The 21,785-nt window shown below is 43.6% G+C and overlaps 1 protein-coding gene across 11 annotated transcripts in view; it reads left to right on the forward strand.

Annotated features, from left to right (window-relative positions):
• The window catches only part of Esrrg (estrogen-related receptor gamma), a 606,376-nt gene that overhangs the window by 205,623 nt on the left and 378,968 nt on the right, over positions 1-21,785 (forward strand). For 7 of the 11 annotated variants that reach the window (XM_011238916.3, XM_011238917.3, XM_011238920.3 and 4 more), the window contains one exon: positions 21,200-21,263. The exons of the other annotated variants lie outside the window; for them this stretch is intronic. In XM_011238916.3, the coding sequence (XP_011237218.1) occupies positions 21,241-21,263 (23 nt within the window). In that variant the 5' untranslated portion in view covers positions 21,200-21,240. The remainder of the gene's footprint in view (positions 1-21,199; positions 21,264-21,785) is intronic. 11 annotated transcript variants of the gene reach the window in all.

Here is a 21,785-nt window from a genome sequence, read left to right on the forward strand (position 1 = left end):
CAATCTCTCTCTCTCTCTCTCTCTCTCTCTCTCTCTCTCTCTCTCTCTCTCTCTCTCTCTTTCTCTCTCTCTCTGTCTGCCAGCACTCCCTCTTTCCTTTCCTGTCCCTCATACCGTAGCATCCTTCAGTCAGTGTGAAGAGACCAAGTCAGTTAGCACCAGTGAAGTTACTGAGAAGAACCATCCACCGCTCTCCTGTCCCTTAGGAGCACGTTCATGTTATGGAGAGGAAGGACCACATTAGTACACACAGAACTCAATCTGCACAGAAAACCATGGAAATGCATACCTGACTGTGCAGAGCATAGTGTACAACTGTCACAATACCACACAACTCTGATATAGAGGTAGACTGTTCCAGGGAGCCTCCTTAGAGGGCCAGAGAAAAAACACCAGGCAGTCACTTCCTGGTAATGCTGAGAAATCCCCCAGAACCAGCTACTTCAGCAGATGAGAAACTTGCACGCTCTTAAGTACTGGTGGTACACTATGCCTTTCCCCTGTGCTTGACCATCCCTAGCACCTAAAGCGAACAGCCAGGGACTGTGCCTTTATTGGTATGCAATGTGACATTCTCTCTCTAGACTCAGATGATCTTGTGAACTATTCACCAGGGAAGACATCTGTTTTCTTTGACATCCTTTTCATTAGAACTTCTAGTCATCTGTGGTCTCCTTTATCAGTCTGGGTGTTGGTGTGCACATGCGTGCCTGTGTGCATAAGCCCACTACCTTCCTCTGTCTTTCAACCCCACCTTGAACATCCACCTTTGATGTAAAATTTGCAACCCTCATCAGAATGGAAAGGTGTGCCAGAGAGAGGGAGAGGGAAAGAGAGAGGGGGAGGGAAAGAGAGGGGAAGGGAGAGGGAGAGGGAGAGGGAGAGGGAGAGGGAGAGGGAGAGGGAGAGGGAGAGGGAGAGGGAGAGGGAGAGGGAGAGGGAGAGGGAGAGACCTGCCCCATAGTCTTTAAGTCCTTAAAGCACACCTCCCATAGCACACTTCCTCCAGCAAGGCCACTTCATCTACACCTCCCCAAACAGTGCCACCCACTGAGAACAAAGTGTTCTAATAGCTAAAACTATGGGGGAACAATTTTCATTTAAACTACCACATGGCCCCATAGTGTCCTTGGTGACCAGGAACACAAACCATCTAGAAGTGGTGAGCTCCCTTAACCATACCCAGATGAAGCATCTAAGTACAAGGTAGAAAAGTTGTTTGGAAATGGTGGCTGTCACTTTAAATGCCCTCATCTCTAGGTGACTAGTGCTTTTCTCCCCTGAGTTTCTCCAGAAAGACAGTGTGTGTGTGTGTGTGTGTGTGTGTGTGTGTGTGTGTGTGTGTGTGCTTGTGTGTATGTATGTGTGTGTTTGTGTGTGTGTTTGTATGTGTGCTTGTGAGTGTGTTTGTGTATGTGTGTGCTTGTGTGTGTTTGTGTATATGTTTATGTGTGCTTGTTTGTGTGTTTGTATGTGTGTGTACTTGTGTATGTGTTTGTGTATATGTGTGTATATGTTCTTGTGTGTGCTTGTGTGTGTTTGTGTATATGTTTATGTGTGCTTGTTTGTATGTGTGTGTACTTGTGTGTGTGTTTGTGTATATGTGTGTATATGTTCTTGTGTGTGCTTGTGTGTGTTTGTGTATATGTTTATGTGTGCTTGTTTGTATGTGTGTGTACTTGTGTGTGTGTTTGTGTATATGTGTGTATATGTTCTTGTGTGTGCTTGTGTGTGTTTGTGTATATGTTTATGTGTGCTTGTTTGTATGTGTGTGTACTTGTGTGTGTGTGTTTGTGTATATGTGTGTATATGTTTTTGTGTGTGCTTGTGTGTGTGTGTGTGTGTGAGAGAGAGAGAGAGAGAGAGAGAGAGAGAGAGAGAGAGATTGTTTAGTCAACTTCAGAAATTACTCAATTACTCCTCCAGCTTAGGTTTAGGTTTTGAGACTCTTTGTCTCACTGAAGTGCATTTCCAGGCCAGCAAGACCCTCGGATGGGATGGATTTGCCCGTCTTCACTGCACCCACTGTTGACACACTAGCATGGGCATCACACACTGACTTCCTTATCTGTGCACCGGGAGTCAGGTCTTTTATGGTCAGACATCTCTCCAGTCCCAGGAAGCAGCATTTTAAAGACAAATCTCTCCTGTCTCGGAGCCGAGGACTCGTGAGCCCGTGATGGAAAGTGTGCAGACCCAGTCTGTCACAGTGGCCAGTGTCTGATGCAGGAGAGGAGATAGTTACCCTTTTCCCTTGGCCACCATGACCATTCTGTCATCAGACTGGCAGGACCAGCGATAACGGACACTCTTCTGTCTTGGTAGAGGAATTATCAAGAGTAAGCATGACCCAGAGGGAAAAAAAAATTCTGTCTTCTACTTCAGAGAGGAAATTGTACAATTGAGTATTTTGGTAATTTCTCCTGATAATTAGACATGTTTACATGGTCAAAGGCCCTCTTTAGTATGGGGGCATTTTCTGTGAGCATTCTTTCTGGGGAAAGCTGAAAGTTTTAAGAAATTGCAGGGCCACTAATGGTTTGAAAAATGACCTCTTGGAGATGCATTTAAATTATAGTAGGGAGAGTGCTTTTGTAAGTAACATTTTATTTTCTTTGTGTAATGAAGCTTATAAAATAATCAATATTAAATATGCAAACCATGTCAGGGCAGATACACCTATGGGTGCACTACTAATACAGATTTTTAAAAAGAGGCTTCTTATTCAGGTAGTAGCACACATGTTTGTTAATAAACCCACCCTGTGAGAGCTGAGTGGGGACTGAACCTTTGGCTGCCAACAGATTCTCTATCCTCTGCTGGTACCCAAGCTCGTGGAAGCTGCAACGCAGAAGGAGGTTAGACAGTTAAAAAGAGGGAAGGGATATTCAGTTGTTAGAAACATGGTATATGCCGCTCATCTCGATCAATACCTTTCGGAATAAACTGCTTTTTTAAACATTTTACATTCTTTTCAGCATTTATTTCTTTATCTTGGGAAGAGGGCACGCATGCCACAGCATGTCTGTGCAAGGCTGGCAACAATCTGTGGGAGGCCTTCTACTTGTACCATTGAGGTCCTCAGATTGAATTCAGGTTGTCAGGCTCAGCAGCAAGTGTCTTTACTTAACGAACTATCTCGCAGGTCCCTGGCTAAGCTTTGGATGTTAGAATGTGTGTTTGAAAATGCACTATTGTCATATGCTGTGGCTAGCATGGGAAAATAGCGTGAAATATTATTTTCCTCCTCCTCTTCTTCACCCCCCCCCCCCATTTCTCCCACTCTTGCTCTTTCTCTGTGTGTGAGATAGAGTTTTTCTGTGTAGCCCCTGGCTGTCCTGGAATCCACTCTGTAGACCAGTCTGGACTTGAGCTCAGAGATCTGCCTGCCCCTGCCTCCCAAGTGCTGGGATTAAAGGCATGCACAATCACTGCCCGGCTTTTTTTCCTCCTCTTCTTAATTCCTCAGGATATGAGAACATTTTACAGTCATGAAAGTATAAAAATTGTACAATGGTGACTTTTACATAAAAATAGCATATTTCCCAGGTTTCCTTCATTCCAACAACCTTATGCTCACCCTCCTGCCCCCTTTGCTTTCCCAAAATATCCAGTCCATCCCGGATAGGACTCACATTGGCCAGTGAGGTGTTCAGACCCATTCCGTACCTCCAGCCTATAGTTTTGTCTCTTCTGTGTTTTGGAGTAGTTTGAAGTTCTCAGCACAGTTGAGTGAAGTTAGAGATTCCCTTTCTTCTCACTTCCCTCTGCACAGGCTCATCTGCCCCTTCTGTCAGCATCTACCACTAGTATGGTGGGTCTGTTTCCATTAGATCAGCCAGCATTGATAAATCTCCATGACTCACATCCATGACCTATAACCAGGTCCACATAGTCCATGATATTGGGCAAACATATGATGATAATTACCCATCATTATAATAATTTCATGCTAAACAGGGAAGTTGTATGTAAAATAGTTTCCCATTCCTAAAACCCTAAAATCCACCTCTTTCCCTTGTTTCTGTCTTCTGTTACTATTTTGTCTTTACTATCTTCATAGTTTGGTCTTTCTAACATGACATTCGGACTGTACAGTAGGTAGGTAGTAATTTCAGACTGACTTCTTGGTAGCGTGCATTTAAGCTCCCTGCATGTTCTTTTCATGGTTTGGTTGCTTATATCTCTTTAAGCACCACATAATAGTCCATTTTATGGCTGTACCAGAGTATGTTTTTTTCTGTTTATTTACCCACAGGATAAGTCCACTTGCTAAGCAATGCTTCTCCACCCAGCATGGATCACTCCAGGCCAGTCCAGTCCCTGTGTGAAGGAGGGACTGTCCCTCTCAGACACAGGCAAAGCATTGCCCACCCCATATCCTGACATCAAGACTGTAATAGCTCTATGTCAAACTCACTCAATGGCATTCTAGTTATTAAAAATGCCAAATTTTCATCCTGTGTCTAGGCCTATGGTTCTCCCTGAGTTAATGTGAATTGCTCTGGCAAGGTCAAGGCCTTGTGACAGTGGTGGAAGTTTCAAGGAAGGTGGCGATGACGGATTCTCCTTTAATTCATTGGAGTGCTCGTAATAAAACTAATGAATGGAAAGGACTGAACATTCTCAATTAGCTGCAGAGAACAGAATCCTAAAGATAATTAGTGGCTGAGATGGTGTGTAGTTATTTTAAAATACTGTTTCTGGTTTGTAAAGGTCTTGCTTTAGTTAGCTTTGGAATCAAGCCCTGTGGGAGAAGAAAACCTGCAGAGTGTGTGTGTGTGTGTGTGTGTGTGTGTGTGTGCATGCATGTGTGTGGATTCATGTGTATATGCATTTATGCACGTGGATATGTGTATGTGTGTGTATGTATGCATTCATGTGTGCATGCATGTTGATGTGCATGTATGTATCCATGCATGTGTCTATGTATCTATGCATGTGGATGTGTGCATGTGTGCGTGTGTGTGCATGCATATGTGTGCATCAATGCACATGGATGTGTGTGTGCATGCATGTGTGTGCACATATGCATGTTGATGTGCATGTATGTATGCATGCATGTGGATGTATCCATGTGTGTGTGTAGGTATGTGTATGCATCTGCAAATATGTGTATATGGGCATGTGTGTGTGTGTGTGTATGCAAGCAGAACCATTATATTTCTATACAACATTATCACCAATAGAAACATGCTTTTAGTGCTTGATATTTGAATACTTTGTTGATAATATTAATATACCCCTCACAGTGACACTCTGAGGTCAACATTGCTGTTTGTGTATTTTAATGGGGAAATAGACTATTTATGGTTGAGGTTGCTCCGTTAAGTTTTCGTGTCAGGGAACTACACCAGATATCATGACACTAACCCAGGGCCATTTACAATTTTGAAGCGTTTCACTTTGGTTTATGTGTTTATTTTATCTGTTGTCATCAGTGTGACACTTTGACCTTTTGTTGAGCAAGTCTGTCATATTGCCATGGTTTGTGGTTTAATCACATCTCCTTCCAAGACCTCAGCTCAACACATATGATTTCTACCGACGCTTGCTAAATACCTAGTATTTTGGGCACCTTGTGTAGACATTGTACTGTGTTAGTTAGGGCTCTCTAGAGGGACAGAACTGATGAAGGACAGAGAGGGAAAGAGAGACTGGAGACTGTGAGCTTATGGGAGCTAGTCTCGTTCACACCATCACGGACATACATCACCTCCAAATGTCCCAAGGTCAGGTTGAAAAAAAATTCCATTCTACCATAGAAAGGTTAGCTGTGGCATCTGCTGAGGGAGATGCTGATGTTCTAGAGCTCTGAGTTTTCTGAGGAGCATGGTTGGTTGGGTTTGAAGTTTCTTCACAGTTCCCAACCCCAGCTCCAAGTGTTACCTCACCTTTGAGAGGCACACTGAAGAGAGGCTAGGGCATCCAACCCTGATGTGTAGGGAGTGTCTTCTTTGGGTCTGTGTAAGGTGGTCAGTCTCTCTTTCTCTCTTTTTTTTAAAGACTTATTTATTTATTTAATGTATATGAGCACACTGTAGCTGTCTTCAGACACACACCAGAAAAGGGCATTGGATCTCCATTACAGATGCTTGTGAGCCACCATGTGGGTGCTGGGAATTGAACTCAGGACCCCTGGAAGAGCAGTCAGTGCTCTTAACCACTGAGCCATCTCTCCAACTCAGGTGGTCAGGCTCTTGTAACTATTTACAAGACTCCCAAGAGCCACTCTCTGCTGAGTGCTGTTGGCTGCTGGAGCTGGAGAACCCAATGCTACAACAAAGAGGGACAATGACAGGTCTCCACCCTCATTTCCTGCCTACAGTTCTCTGTGACTACAACTGTGACACTCTTGTTTCTTGTCTAGCTGAATAGCATTCTGGATAGAGTTGAGAGAAATGTTTAATATTTTCAATGCAGTGTTTTTCTCATTAGGAGACAACATGAGATTTTGGAATTTTAATGTTGAGACTATTTAAAAGCTCTGCTTGCGGTTTATTGTTATGCTTGGAATTTTGTTCACAGTCTTGAAATCTTAATACACACCACACACACACACACACACACACACACACACACACTCACACACATATATGTATACACATACACAGACACACACACTCACACACATACATGTATACACACACATACACAGACACACACACTCACACGCATACATGTATACACACACACATACACAGACACACACACTCACACACATACATGTATACACACACATACATGTATACACACACATACATGTATACACACACACATACACAGACACACACAGACATACACAGACACACACACACACACACACACAGAGAGTTTCTGCTTCTCCTTGTGAGCCAAGTTCTAATATGAGAGAAGTGAAGTTTGCAACGGTTGATCTTCATCTTCGTGCTCCCTTAAATCAGTGTGAGTGAGACTCACAGGACAGGAAATGCGTCACAGGATTCATCTCCACCAAGTGCACTTTGGAAACTGTAGGTTTGGAATGTCAGCTTCAACACGTTTCAAAAGCTGAGTTCCCAGAGTTTGGCTCTGTTGGAGCATTCTGTTTTGTATACATGGTGTGAGCATGTGATTCTAAGTCAGCACTATCACAGTACCCAGAGGTCTGTTGCTAGCAGGGACCAGAAGGCCTTGAAGCAGGGATCTGCCCCCTGGCTCTTCAGGATGGCCTGTGGCAGCAACTCTTCAGTGCTTTATTTCAAAACAGTGTCACACATTGCTGTGAAGCTTCGCCTTCTCCTTACAGCCCTTTTCTGGTTCCAGACGTTTGATCACAAAAGCAGCCTCTCTCTCCTAATACTGTGCAGGCTGATAAAACAGTTGCCGAGCCGGAATCCCTAAAGAAATTATTAATTACCTGGTTAATGTGCATCAGGCTGTGGGAGTGTGAGATTAATCACCAGCCGTGGGATGAGTTGCTGAAGTGGAGTTTGGTTTTTTGTCTCCTGTCACTCGGTAATGGCTTTTCCTTCCTTCACCATCAGGTGAACAGGTGCAGAGCTGCTGTGCTCTCTAGCTCTGAGTCAGGAACAGCCGGTGGCCAGGCCCTGCCTTTCCCCCAGCCCTGCTGCACGAGCAGTTTACGGCTCACAGTGCCATCCGCTCAGTGTTCCACTGGTGGAGGGTCTCCCACGTGACAGGGCCTCCGTCAACGGCTTCGGTTTTCCAGATGAGTGCATTTGTCCACACACATGCTCCCTACACACTCTTACACACAGCCTTTTAAACGCATAACAAAGGAAACTCACCGGTGTTTGCGTGTGCTCTCCTTGAGCCCGTGTGTAGCACTTCACCTTGGTTAGTTATTTGGAAAGAACATGTCTAGCTTCAAAGGACAACAAACTCAAATCTCATGATCAGCACATCTCTGAACTCTCCTCAGACAAACTGCTTCTCGCAGTATCTGACGATTAACACAGAGATGCACAGCTGGTCAATGTGCCTAACATCAGAACCTGTGGGGTGCTTAGTCCAAAGTAGGACATCCATATCACATCCCTTCATCCCCAGACTCAGGGTTCATTCTGGAAGAGGGAGTGGAGTGTTTGTAAGGGTCAGAGGTAATAGGGGACTGTAGCAAGGCAGTGTGTTCAGGACTTGAACTCGCAGTGGCTGTGACTGTATATACAAGACCTGCACAAGATCAAGCCAGCCAAGTTCCCAGCAGGCTTGGGGAAGGAAGTTATGAGTTCCCACCCCTGCCTGAGAGTCAGTTCGCTTCCAGGAGGAGGCTTCTGAGAAGCTGCCAGTGCCCCCAGCAAATGACCCTATTCTTACGCACATATTGGTGGTAACAAAGTGGAACTCACTGCATTTAAAAGCACACAACATGGGGGTTGAAAAGTGGGGGGGGGGGTAAGGGAGGAATTAGAGTGGATTTGATTATAACCCATTAAATGAATATATGAAATTTTCGAACAATAAAAACAACTACAAAATAAAACCCAGAACTAAGAGGAGAATGATATATTTTGTAACTTACTGGTCACACAAAGAGATATCCTATCCTGGTCACATCATAGCAGATGCTGTAACACAGATATTGTGGAATGGCACTGCTCATCATTGTTGTCTGTTTTTGGCTGCCAAATGACATGCTAGGAAGGTCTCCTATTTCAGGCCACTAATGTGTGATGTGTGTGTCATCATTATGGCGAGGGTGTGCTGAGAGCGTCTACCTTCTGTTTCTAGCGTGTTATTAGCTTTGGAGTTTATCTCTCTGTGAAAAAAGGTTGGCCATCATGGAAGGTGGTAGAGGGAGTCCAGAGCGTAGTGTTGTTCGGAAAGGCTAAGCTTTGCTGACCATCTGTGCAACAGACTCAAATAGATCAGAGAGGCTGGAGGACCCTGTAGCTCATGTGATCCATGCCAGAGTCTGCCTAGTCTGTTAACCTCATACCACAGGCTAGGATTTTGCCAGAAGAGTCCTACTTCATGATGATGTTACGCTTATAAATCTATTTGAATTCCTATTGACTTTACTTATTGTGTTTAGCCAGAGTTTGACAGTTCTTCCTCTTTTTGTGTGAATGGGTAGAAGGCAGAGCACATACAATGGAGAACTCCTCCTCCTCCTCTTTTTTTTTTTTTTTTTAAACAAACACTCCTCTGAGATATAAAGCTTAAATCAGTACATTGTATTCAAATTTCCTTAAACAAACAAATGTTTCTTGGGAGCCTCTAATGTCCAACCACTGCCACCCAAGCTGGAGCTATGAACGGAAGAAGACAAATCAGGCCCGTGTGCCCCCTGTGCTAACACATTTGAGTCAGACTTCTGTTATTGAGTAACCAGACAAAGGCAGCTCTGTGGACTCCCACCTGGTAACCAACTCCCTATGGGTCTTAGGAAGACAGTGAGTATGCAGTGGGTAGATAGTTCAAGAAGGGTTAAACTTTAAGAGCAAACCTTTGAGTCAATGAATAATCAGAAGGGGCTGACCAAGTGAAGATGGGAGGGTGGGATGTTCTTGACAGACCAAGAAAGAGGGCAGAGGTCTTGAGACAGGAATGAGCCGGTCTGAGCAGCATAAGGGAGGCCAGTGAAAGAAAGTGTTAGGCCTGAGATTGGCGGATTCATGGATGCCTTTCGTATTTAGCCTTGAAACCCCAGGAAGAAGTGCATGCTGGGAGTGGCAGGCAGCCATTGTCATTTGCCTGCAGACAGCAAGTTTGAAACATTAGCTCTTCATCTGAGTTCATTCTCTGTAGTGGCTCTTGCCACTTTAAAATGTTCAGCTAACCCATCTTTACAGAGAACACAAAGACAAATTCATCCTGTATTAGGTTTGGGCAAAAATCTACAGCGACTCCTCTTTGAGTAGGAGCTGATGTCATGTTCTGCTGTTTGGCATGCAAATGGATGTCCCTGGCAGTCCTCAGCCCTGACCCTTCATTTTATTTGGGGTGAGGAATTTTCCTTGAATATTTCGAAAGAGAGTAGTATTCTATTTAATATATTCCCATGTCTTTGCTCAGTGTTAAGATCCCAGAAAGTGCTTAGTACTCCAGCATGTCTGTCTTAATGCCAATTTTCAGGTGATGGCTAAGTTTTACAGCCAAGTAGAGTGTGGGTGACCCCTTTGTATTTCTAGAAGATGAGCCTGCCTGGCGATCATGGGGGCAGCTGGGAATGGTCGGCATCAGTCGATCTGCTTGGCTTCTAGAATTGCATCTCTGGGTTGCCTCTGATGGTTTCCAGAGCTCACCTGCTCTGTAAAGCGTAGCCCCCTTCCCGTAGGAAAGAAATAAGGGAGAGATAAGGATTGTCGGCAGACAAGAACCTGTTTCATCGAACAGCAGGCCCTGAGTGTATTTTTTAATGATGTTTAATTTTCATAATCCCATCCTGTATTTCAGAATACCTAGAAGACCCCCAATCCATTGCCATTTAGCAGAAAGTTTGATTAAGCCGCTTACCCTGGGCAGATCCGTCTTGTCTGTGGGTGGAATCACAGGAGTTCATTTAGGAACGGAAGTTACAGTCTGCTAGCCAGGAGTGGGATAATTGTTATGCATATTGTTCAAAAAGTTAAGACATTAAATCTGAGTAATTATGGAGGGAGGGTGCTCTGCATTTGCAGTAAATGGTACAATCTGTGGCCTGCCCCTCAGTTTTCCAGAGGGTTACTGACTGCTGTGGCTAAGGTCTATCTGCTTTGTGTTAGAGGTTTCAGGAAGCCATCTTTAGAACTCCTACAAACCTGCCAGGTATGTAGTTCCTATCTTTGATTTGTGGGAGAAGAGAGCATCTGTCCAAAGTTTTAGTAACGTGCCACCAGTGAAGATGTGGATCTAGGCTCTGTACAATGGACCCAGTGTCCCCACCCCATGGTGTTAGTTCAGGTGAATGGCATGTGAGTGGCACTTAGTTTAACCAGTACACCCACTGTTGCTAGCCTCAGTTGCCTAAGGCACTTCTTAGTGCTCTGGGTGGAGTTTTCCCTTTGACATCTCTGGGTATTTCGGATGATGCTCAGGGTTTCTCCTGGGTAGACAGGCCAGCAGGGGCCAGATGGATTTTGCTACCTTCTGTTCCTGCTGGGAACATGCTCTCTCACCCTCTCTACTCCTCGAAGCTGGGCAAGTGGAACTAAAGCAATTGTTTCAGGTCCATAATCTGACATGGTCCATTTCCCATCTCCCACCCCAGTACTTGCTCTTTCCACCCCTCCCCCACACACTGTTCTGCAAAAAAACCCAAACCAAACCAAACCAAACCAAACCAAACCAAACCAAACCAAACCAAGCCAAACCAACAAATAAAAACCCTTTCCTGATTAAAGGATGATCAACCCAAGGGCTAAAGAATTCATGTGCTGGCTAATTTCTCTCGTAGGCATTTCCAGGTTTGCTCTGGCATGCTAGCCTGCTACATGATGTGATGTGTGCCATCGACACGTGAGAACTAAGACACACCAAAAGAGCACATAGACCTCCAGGTTTGTTTTGCAAAGTTAAGAGAAACATATGCACACACAAAAACAAACAAACGCACACAGCCGAAAACAGATGGTTCTGTGAAATCGAACTGTGAATGTAACCACTCATTTTGACGGGCTCTGGCTTCCTTAGCCAGTGGGACCCAGAGAGGACAAGACTCTACTGTGAATGGCAAAGGCCTTAAGAATGGCTCTTTTGTGGAGGTATGCAGAATAGACACCCCACCCTGGAGGATTAGGGAGGGCGTTAGTCACTGCTTTCTCCTGCTCTTCTGTCCTGGACACAGGAAGCCAGAATCATGTGGTGTCATGTTTATGTTTGACATACTCTGGGATACAATACAGGTCTGATCCAGAGGAAGCAGGGATGATCCTGAAGTTAGAAGTCAGAGACCAGTTCAGAAATTAGCCTAGCCTCATGCAGAGCCCACTAGGAAGCAACTGTCACAGATGAGCCTGCCTGGCGATGTCTTGTGGAGCATGTAGCCATAGTACTAAATTTAGAGAGTGCACCCGCATTTTACAAAGAAGAGTGGTAACAAGAGTTGAGGAGAGGCCCTTGGAGTTGGACATAGAGGCCTGTGTGTCTGGTAGGGGGATGTTAATCACTCCTGTTAAGTGAACAGAATTACTCTTGCATGGAGAGCTTTATAAGCAAAAGGAATTTCACTTCCACTCTCAGACCATACTTACCCCCATCCTGCATTCATGCATGTGACTGATGTAGCCTCTGGCTTTCCTCCAGTTTAGACATGTCCTTCCGGTTCTCATCCTTCTTTGGGAACACAGCTATAGGCTTATGGGGGAAACCCCAGTGACTTGGGATTGTTTATCAGCTGGCATTAGTTTCCTCTGTCTTAATATCTGTGAGCTTGTAAGTGAGACATGTGGATTTCCACATGACTATTTTAACTCACATTTATTTACTTGTGTGTATCTGTGTGCCTGTGTGTCTAAGAGGACAACTTGCAAGAGTTAGTTCTTTCCTTCTACCCTATGGGTCCTGAGGATTGAACTCAGATTGTGAGGCTTAGCCTCAAGCAATTCTACTACCAAGCTATCTTGCCAGCCCTTGCATCAAAAGTTCAGATAGTTATCTCACTCGGCAGTGGGACATCCTCGGTGTTCTACCCTTTCTTGTCATAGTCATTATCTGAGCTTCATGGGAACTGGCCGTGGTCACATGCCTCAAGGTTTCTCTCAAGTGTCCACTGTCCAATTTAAAGCAACACACTCATTCAATATATTATGATTATCCCTGAGCCCTTGGTGATTCTAAAGGTGCCCGAGTCTGTGCTTTAAAGTTTTATTATATAATCTGCCCCTGGTCCACTGCTTAAAGTGTCAAAGTGCATACACTTTGGAACTGTGTGATAAAATAGGAGGCCTATGTGTCACATTAAGGTTTGATAATAGGAGTTAGACCTAGGATGAGGTTAAATACTAGGTCAAAGTGCTTTTCCCCAGAGCAGACCGAGCCTCTCACACAAGCAAGCGGTTGAACATTCACACCTTGAGGTCAGAGGTCATCTGCTCAATCCTTTGTTTGTGCTCAAGCTACTGATGGTCATGAACATCAATGTGACTGGGCCAAGTCTTCTCCTGCCCTTCTCGAGTAGTAAGCATATCAAGGCAAACCTGAGTGGCCGAGGATATTGGTTGTTTTGGGTAAAATCTCAGGAATTCAGAGCTGAAGACCACTGGCTTGCTATTCGAGATGTCTCTTCTGTGTCTACTGGCCACCGAGGGCCACACGTGCTCATTTATGGGATAACCCAGACCTGAATTTGATTCTTCAGACCTCACGTCAGAAAGCCAGTTGTGGTGATGGGCACCTAGAATCTCACTGGTGGGAGGCAGAGGCAGCTGGATTCCGTGGGTTCCCAGGCCAGCAGGGACCTCCAGGCCAGTAAGAGACCCTGTCTCCAAAAACAAAGGTAGATACTATTCTGCATAGTGACACCTGAGGTTGCACATTGGCTTCTACACACATATATGTGCACTCTGTACACACACGGACTTGCACACATACCAATATACACACAAGTAGCTTAAAGTGACCACCAATTTTTATGAGTTGTATCAGGAAACTGATGCCATAAATAGATCCTCTACGTTTGGCTTACTGGAGAGATTGTTTTGCTTTCCTGTTGCTACCCCCTTCTCACCCGCCAGGATCTGTGCTGAAGTTCCAGCTCTGTCACAGCATTGTCACAGCATTGTGCCTTGGGAAGTGGCCGATTTGCATATTTTACACTGAAGTCTGGTTTTAATTAGAAGGCAAATCCATCGTGCAGGCAAGGAATACCTACTGTGTGCCTGGAGTCTAGGAAGGCCTTGAGAAATACCTACTATGTGCCCAGAGTCTAGGAAGGCTCTACTCAAGGCTGAGCTGCTACAAGGTGACAGGCTGGGATTTTTCTTGGACTCAGCTCTCTCTCCTCAGCTGCCAGGTTTCCTCTCGGTGGCTTCTCTGTCACTAGAGAGGTGATATCTCACATTTTAAAATGACTGGGTTCTTCAGAAATTATACACCCCACAAAAAGAAATGATTGCCAGGTTTCCAGAAATGGAGTGGGAGCAACTGGACTCTCAGATGACAATGAGGGAGGACGCCGGCAAACAAAGCTTTTTCACGTATTCGAACCATTCACTGATTCCTAGCTTTCTTTACTCTGCTCCCTTGCTAACCCTGCTCCTACAGGATTGATTGTCACAGTGTGCTTAGGGAAGGCTGTGTGGAGGGCTAAAGTCCCTATAAAAGACATCTGTTGTTTTGTTTCAAATCAGTATGCTCCCAACACTACGACACCTTTCCCCAAACTGCAGCCAACAGACCTATTGGCAGCTTGAGTTAAAATGCAGATTCCTTGATTTTTTTAAAAATAAAATATTTTTATTACATGTATTTTTTGTGTGTGTAGGTCAGAGGACATCACGCAGGTCTCTCCTTCTACCATGTGGGTCCTGGGATCAAACTTAAAAGAGTTAGGTTTGGCTAAGCTGCCTTCCTGGCTTTTAATTCCTTTATCTTTAAATCCAAATCTCTCAGGGTGCCCCAGGACTCTGCATTGTAAACCGATCATAAGACATACCTAATGCCTTGAGAGCTATCAATTAGAACAGTGTTATCTAAGGCAAAAACAATGGTCAGTGGTCTCCAAAATGGCTCCCAACTCACAAGGGCAGGTCAACGGTTTACTCCTAGATACTTTTGTAAAGCAAACACGATGAATCCTTCCTTTTTGCCATCCCTCCCCCATTTCTTCCAGAGTTACTTCAGACTTTTTTTCCTTTTCACAGCAGCTGATCAATGAACTTCAACATAAAAGATGAACTTAAAGTCCTCTCATCTCTTTTCATCCCCCTCCACAGCAAATACTCTTTTATCTTCTCAGACATTCCAAAATGTGGGGGGGGGGGGGAAATTTCTCTGCAACAGATGCACTGCTTTCTAGGTCTCTAGGTAACATTTTAACCTGTGTAATGTTCGGTGCACAGCATCTTAAGTAATATTCCAGGAAATACGCTACTGCTTGTTAAAAAGGATAGGACCCCAGAGATGTCTTTAAATATGCCTGCAAAGTGAGAGGTGCCAAGAGAAAGATAATACGGCTGATTATAGTTATTTACCTTACATTTTCATTCGCTTTTAACTGGGTGTAATTTAGGGGCATGAAATCTCTTATTGGAAGTGTGTTTGCATTAAACAGCTCTAAGCAACCATGAATGTGCAGAAACTGAAAAATTGACAGACTGGGTTCCTAGAATCCCAAAGTAGCATTGTCGTAATAGGCACACAAACAAATCGAATAAACATGTTTTGCTTCAGTGCTTTAAAGAATATGGTCTTTGGAGTAATTTGTCTTTTTTAAACTGTCATTTCTAACCTTTTCATTACCTATCTCTAGTCTGCAGCTTCCTCTAGCAATCTGTGCAATTTCCCAACCAGCTGTTGGCGTCCCAGCGCTTGGTGCTTTGTTTCTGCTGCCGGAGCTATCAGATCAACCTATAAAGGGAATTACCTGGGAGTTGTTCTTTCCCAGGTTTGTGTTTAGCAGAGGTTTTCATGTGTTTGTTTTTCCTGCTGTGTTTTTGTGTTCTAAGGATGTATAGAGCATTCTGGAAACATTACCACAACCCCAAGTGCCCTCCGTCCATGACAAGACACTGTCCAATGGCATGCCGGACTCCCTTTTCTTCCTCAATAACAGTGACCACACACATTACTCTGATGAGATGTTAGCTTGAGATTTTATAGGTGTGAGTAAGCATTTGCATGGACCACCTTTGGGAGGGAATGTGTGTACGTCACACACATGTTTCCGCGGTCTTGACAGGGTGACAGAAATCCAGGACTTGCACCTTATTCCCCATGGTAAAGGCTACATGAAATCAGGGCTTGAACTTAGATTCCGCAAAAGCCTGGGAAGACTTGAGGCTTCCTATTTGAAGTGGTATGTTGAGTCCCTAGTTAAAAGCAAGCAGGGAAGCCTACTCTGTCTGGTGCTGTCCAGAGTGAAGCTCTGACTTCCACCTGGACATGCTTTATAAACACTCATTTTTCTGTCTGATGGTGGAGGGCATTGCTACTTGCTAGAGTGCATACACCGACTAATTCAGGAACCGCGCTATCACTGGATGGAGTCCGCTACTCTAAGCTTCCTTCCCGCCTGAGGAGTGAGATTTGTTCATTGAGAAGTCCCTTCAGCTTACCAGAACTCGCTGAGGTCAAACATCCCGTCCTTCTAAGGAAATTTGTCTCACAACTAAAGGAGATATTCCTAGAGAAAGCCTTCCTCTGTTCAAACTACAGTGTGTGTCCGTGTTCTTAGAAAATGACAAAATTATCTACCACTCTGTCTATATGTCTGGTGTGCTCCCTAAAAAAAAAAACAAACAAATGAAACCCAGACACCAGTAGGTCTTAACAGGCCCGACAAGCTTGTGCTTAGGTAGATGGTAGTCATATTTTTAAAGTAAGAAATAAGCCCAAAAGCTTTCCAAATACTTCCCCTGGCTAGAAAGAAATTGAGTAAAGGGCTTTATTTGCTACCAGCAGCCTTGATTTGACACTCTACTCTCAGAAAAATCAGATCGGGTTTGCCTCTCCAGGGAAAGAGGAACTATTTTATGAAATACAACTAGAATGAATATCTGCCTAAAGATAATTTATGGAACATATTTTCTGTATGGGATGGGTGTTCACATCAGCCTAATTTATGTGATATATCCTAGCCATTGAAAGATATGAGTATAGGGGGGTTAAAACAAGTGTAGAGAACATAGCTGTACCAGGCTTTGGAAAGATGTACACACACACACACACACACACACACACACACACACACACACACACACACTTACTTTTTTTTTTTAATTCATGAGGACTTCAGCTGGTGGAGAATTGTGGTGGATAAAACAGACTAAAAATAAATAGCTGTATACTACTTCATTAAGCGGCTGTGTGGAGTGATTTTCCCATTGATTAGTCTCAGGGCTAATGCTGGTTCATTCCTCATTTCTTTGCTAATTAACATCCGCGCTGTTCCTGACCACTTGACCGCGTTCTCTGGTGAACATGCGCTGGCTTGGAAAGTAATTGCTCTCTTTTTTTTCCTCCCTCCCCCACCTGCTTTCCTAATCCCCAGCTTCTTCTTTTTCCTTCTTCCTAAAAAATGTTAAGGTAGGAAGGAGAGAAGATGGACTTGCCGTGGTACCCAAGAGAGATAAACACAGCCCCACACCCAGGCACTTGATGGAGGGGCTGGGTAAATACAGATGACTTGCCCAGGTTACCATAAGAACTGGCTAGCTTGCTTCGTTTTGCATTTGTCTAGTTGATTTCAGGCTCTTACAGAATATTTACAGGACAAATGGCCTGACTCAGGGAGTTATGACCAAAGACCTTTAATAGAGAAAGTGAGCATTGGCGTCAAGGCATCTCTTTTTGAAGGCTGTGTACCTTTTGGTTCCTGAGTCTGTGAAATGGAATTTCCTGCCAGGTTGCAGTTTGCTGATTTCACCCAAGTTAGAGCTTTTGTGCGGGGGTGGGGATGGGGGGGTGATCCACAGTCAAGCAGAATGTAGGTTATTGTCGGAGCAGAATACTCAATGTGGCAAACTGGGATTAGCGTTGGGAAACACCCACAGTAGAAACATAATGAAAATCACTCACTTCTGTCTCAGGGCAGTATGGGTAGAACCTGAGGCCAGTGTGCATTTTGGGAAAGGCTTTTCCAACTCAGTCTAATGACCCATGGCTTTGAGTCAGTTCAAAAGCATAGAGTCTCTTTTAATCGGATCAAACATCATGCTGCCTGAGAGAACAATATGAAATTCATTTTTATTTTATTTTATTTTTTTTGCAGTATGGTACACTATGTCTCTGAGCTAATCAAGGTGGGCTCTTCCTTCAAACTCATCTTTTAGAGGTAATCATAGACAGGGGTAGTTACGCTTCCTTATCTTTCCAGGATACGTTCTGGCCTTATAATGTTTTCTAACAGGCCTTTTAGAATACTTCTCTTACCTCTGTGTTGAAATCTTACTTCTGTAAGACCATAAAGTCCATTGTGCTCCTTTGGCCTTCCACTGAAGGCCAGTGCATGAACTGTGCCTAGGACATTAAATCCCTCACTGAATGAATGGAGAAGCATCTAAAACATGACGCTATGCCTCCCCCCCCTTATTCTGTCTTTAATTTTATTGTCACCTTCGAGATTCATACTTACTTGCAGTTACTCAAAGGAGCCTAATAGTATATTAGATACTCTCTTGAATTGTTGACAAGCTATCACCCCCCCCACCACCACCATCCTCAGTGTGTTCGAGTGTGTATGTGTTTGTGTACATTTCTGTGCCACAGTGGTCATGTGGAAGTCACAGAACAACTCATGACTATCCATTTACTTCTTCTATTAGCTGGGTTCTGAATTTGGAACTCAGGTCATCTTGGTGGCAAGGACCTTTATGTGATGACCTCTCAAACTGGCCTCAATGTCTTAATTTTGATTTTAATCTGATCTGTAGTGAATGTAATTATTGCTGATCATTGAGAGAGGGCTCAGATCTGAGGTGTACACAGCAAGTTCTCTAACTTCAAGAGGTGCATTTAGTTGTCCAATCCTCTATTTACACTATGGTTTGTCCTGGCAAATGGTTTGCTAGTGTGTGGAACTGAAAGAAGAAACTACCAGGAAACATTTTAGATAGCAAGAACCCAAACTCGGGAGCTAGATGCATCTGTTAGGAAATGATAGAAAAAAAAATGTGTTTGCAGATTCATCTGAGCACCAGACTTTGAGTCAAGTTAGCTGTATAGCTAAGGAATTTGAACTTTATTCTTGTGTGCAGGAACTGAATATAGTTAATGGTTGATCTTTGAGAAGATCAGCCTAAAAGGTGGTGACTCTGGCCATCTGAGAAAACAGCAGAACCAGGGCAGGGAGGAGCCAGGCTTTGTTTGTGGTTCCAGAGGTGGGCGTGGCAGGGTGGGTGGTAATGAGGCAGAATTACTTCATTCAGAAGTGCTGGCTGCAATGTGCGGTCTCTAATGGCCAAGCATGGATGAAGGATGGAGAAAGGGCTGAGTTTCTTGCTATAGATCATCGTGAGATTGCTCTGCCTTGACTAGATTCAGTCTCTCTCCATGGTCTCCTATCCCACTGATGTAATTTGGTTCAGGAAGAATGCAAGAGGCTTGCTTTGTGCAACCCGAGGTCCTCTGACTCCACCCCACCCTTCAATGTCTGTTGTAGCTGAGAAAAGGAGAACTATTATCAGAACTTTAAGTACCATAGCTAATCTCCAAGAAGAAGCTCTCTGGTAAGTATGTTTTCTGCTTCTGATGGAGGTAATGTGTGCTGCCTCTTAGGACAGAAGGGGATGTTCCTCATAAAAATAGAAGGTTTGGGGGTCTGATAATCAGAAAGTATGACCCTTCACCTTTGCCAGATGCAGCTCCAGTCAAGAGGCTGCCTGCTTTGTGCCCACACTGATCATGAAATTTACTGTAAGATATCATTTTGGGAGGACAGGGTTTAAATTACACTTGAGGTTTTTTGAGTGCCAGAAGAAACTGCTAAATATTTTCGGGTTCATAAATTACATGAAAACTCCAAATAAAATACCTTATTATGAAGAGTCCACTGATTTAAAAGTAGGTTCAAAACGAAGGGCACCTCTTATACCTTTAACATCTCTTTATTTCTTTTAACATCTTTTTCTTATGCCCCCTAAAGAATAATGGTCTTTATAAACAAACAAGAAGAGATTAAGATGCGTGTGGGGGGGAGGGGGTGGGGAGTTGAAGAGATGGCTCAGCAGTTAAAAGCACTGACTGCTTTTCCAGAAGTCCTGCATTCAATTCCCAGCAACCACATGGTGGCTCACAACCATCTCTAATGGGATTCGATGCCCTCTTCTGGTGTGTTTGAAGAGAGCTACTATATGTGTGTGTGTGTGTGTGTGTGTGTGTGTGTGTGTGTGTGTGTGTGTGTATGTGCTCTTTAAAAAAGAGATTAAGATGGAAATTTACTGAGAATTTGTCTCCAATTAGCTCATGTGTGGCTGTCCTCATGTGTCTTTCTGCTCCTGAATGGAAAGTGATGAAGATAAGGAAGTGGCTGGGGGCTAGACCAAAGCGGACATCTCATGGTCACAGTTGAGTCATGCAAGATGTGCCAGTCTAGACCAAAGCAGGGTCACACATGGTCACAGTAAAGCCATGAAGGATGTGCCAGCCTAGACCAAAGTAGGGAGTCTCACCCATGATCATAGTAGATCTCTACAGGATAACACATACTCTGTACATGCAAATGCATGTCAGGAGAAATTTTCTTTCTGAGATTCTGAAAAAACTATAATTTATTAGCTGAGCATAATGGAGAGATCAGCCATAGGATTGATTGGAATAAGCCGCGCCGTTTTGCTAAAAATCTATTTACTTGTTGAGCTTTTAAGTGATGAAAGGATTAAGAGAATAAAAAAAATCTAATAAAGATACCAGTGGAGCATTTTGTAAAATTTGCATGTGAATTTATAACATTATAATCTGTCTGCAGACAGCCTTGTTAGGCAGAAGGGAAGAACTGTACCATTCACATAGGCATAAAAAATGCAACAGCAGAGTTCCCGGCCAGGAAACCTTTTTTCCATATGGGCATCCATATGCTTTATCTTGAAATCCATATTTTTGGCCTTGATACCCATATGTTCGCTTTTGCCCAAATAAGACTGTGTAATCATCCTTTATTGTTTCTTTTTTCCTAGAAAGTTACAACTCTAAGGTTTAAGGGTAGAAAGTAGGAGTAACTGGACGTTTTGTGTACAAGGACACAGATTTGTAAAGGAAGTCATGAGAAAGACACACACAGTTTTGTGTGTTTGTTTATATTGTGTGCATGGATGCATATTAATTTTCAGTACTTGGTTGATGGTTAGTGTTATCTTCAACTTAACAAAATCTATATTTAACTCAAATATCAGCATCTGGACATGTCTGTGGAGGAATCATCTTGATTATATTGAAATGAGAAGACCCACCCACTGTGAGTGGCACCATTCCCTAGACAGGGAATGCTGAAGTATACCCACTATGGGTGGCACCATTCCCTAGACATGTACCCACTGTGGGTAGAACCATTCCCTAGGCAGGGGATTCTGGAGTGTACAAGAGTGGAGAAATCTAGCTAAGCACCAGCATGTATGCAGTTGTTATTCTCTTGTGGTTACAGAAGTGGCTTCTTCAAACTGCTGCTGCGTTGACTTCTTCACCATGGTGGACCGTAACCCACAATTGTGAGTGAAAATAAACTCTTCCTCCCTTAAGTTGTTTTTTATCATAGCAATAGAAAAAGAAACTGAGACATTTTGTTCATGTTTATGTAGTCAAGATAAGACATCTACAAGTTGAGTTCCAGACCACAGGCTGTCTGTTCCAGTTTGACCCTTCCATATGTCTGATTGGGCAATGAAAGACACTTTCAGAGTCAGGCAGTGAATGAATATATTCTCCTTTACAGTGGGATTTCCCAGAAAGCACCTGCTGTACTGGGTTTTATTTCAAGCCCAACAAGAGAAGATATAGGGGTCATATAACTAATTATGCAGTAATTGTCCAGCTACCTAGAAGACTCCCCTTGAAGATCACTTGGTTCTTAAGAAGAAAACCGTACTTGTATTTGGTTGCTTATACACCCCCAATCCCTATGTAGCTTCTGGCTGGATTTTAGTGGAAGGTTTTTAGGCTTATTAGCAGATAGATAATTTTCACAAGGTGAAGATCATGTAACTTAAGAATTCCCCAAACTATCAACTATT

Source organism: Mus musculus, chromosome 1, assembly GCF_000001635.26.
Source record: "Mus musculus strain C57BL/6J chromosome 1, GRCm38.p6 C57BL/6J".
Lineage (NCBI taxonomy): Eukaryota > Metazoa > Chordata > Mammalia > Rodentia > Muridae > Mus > Mus musculus.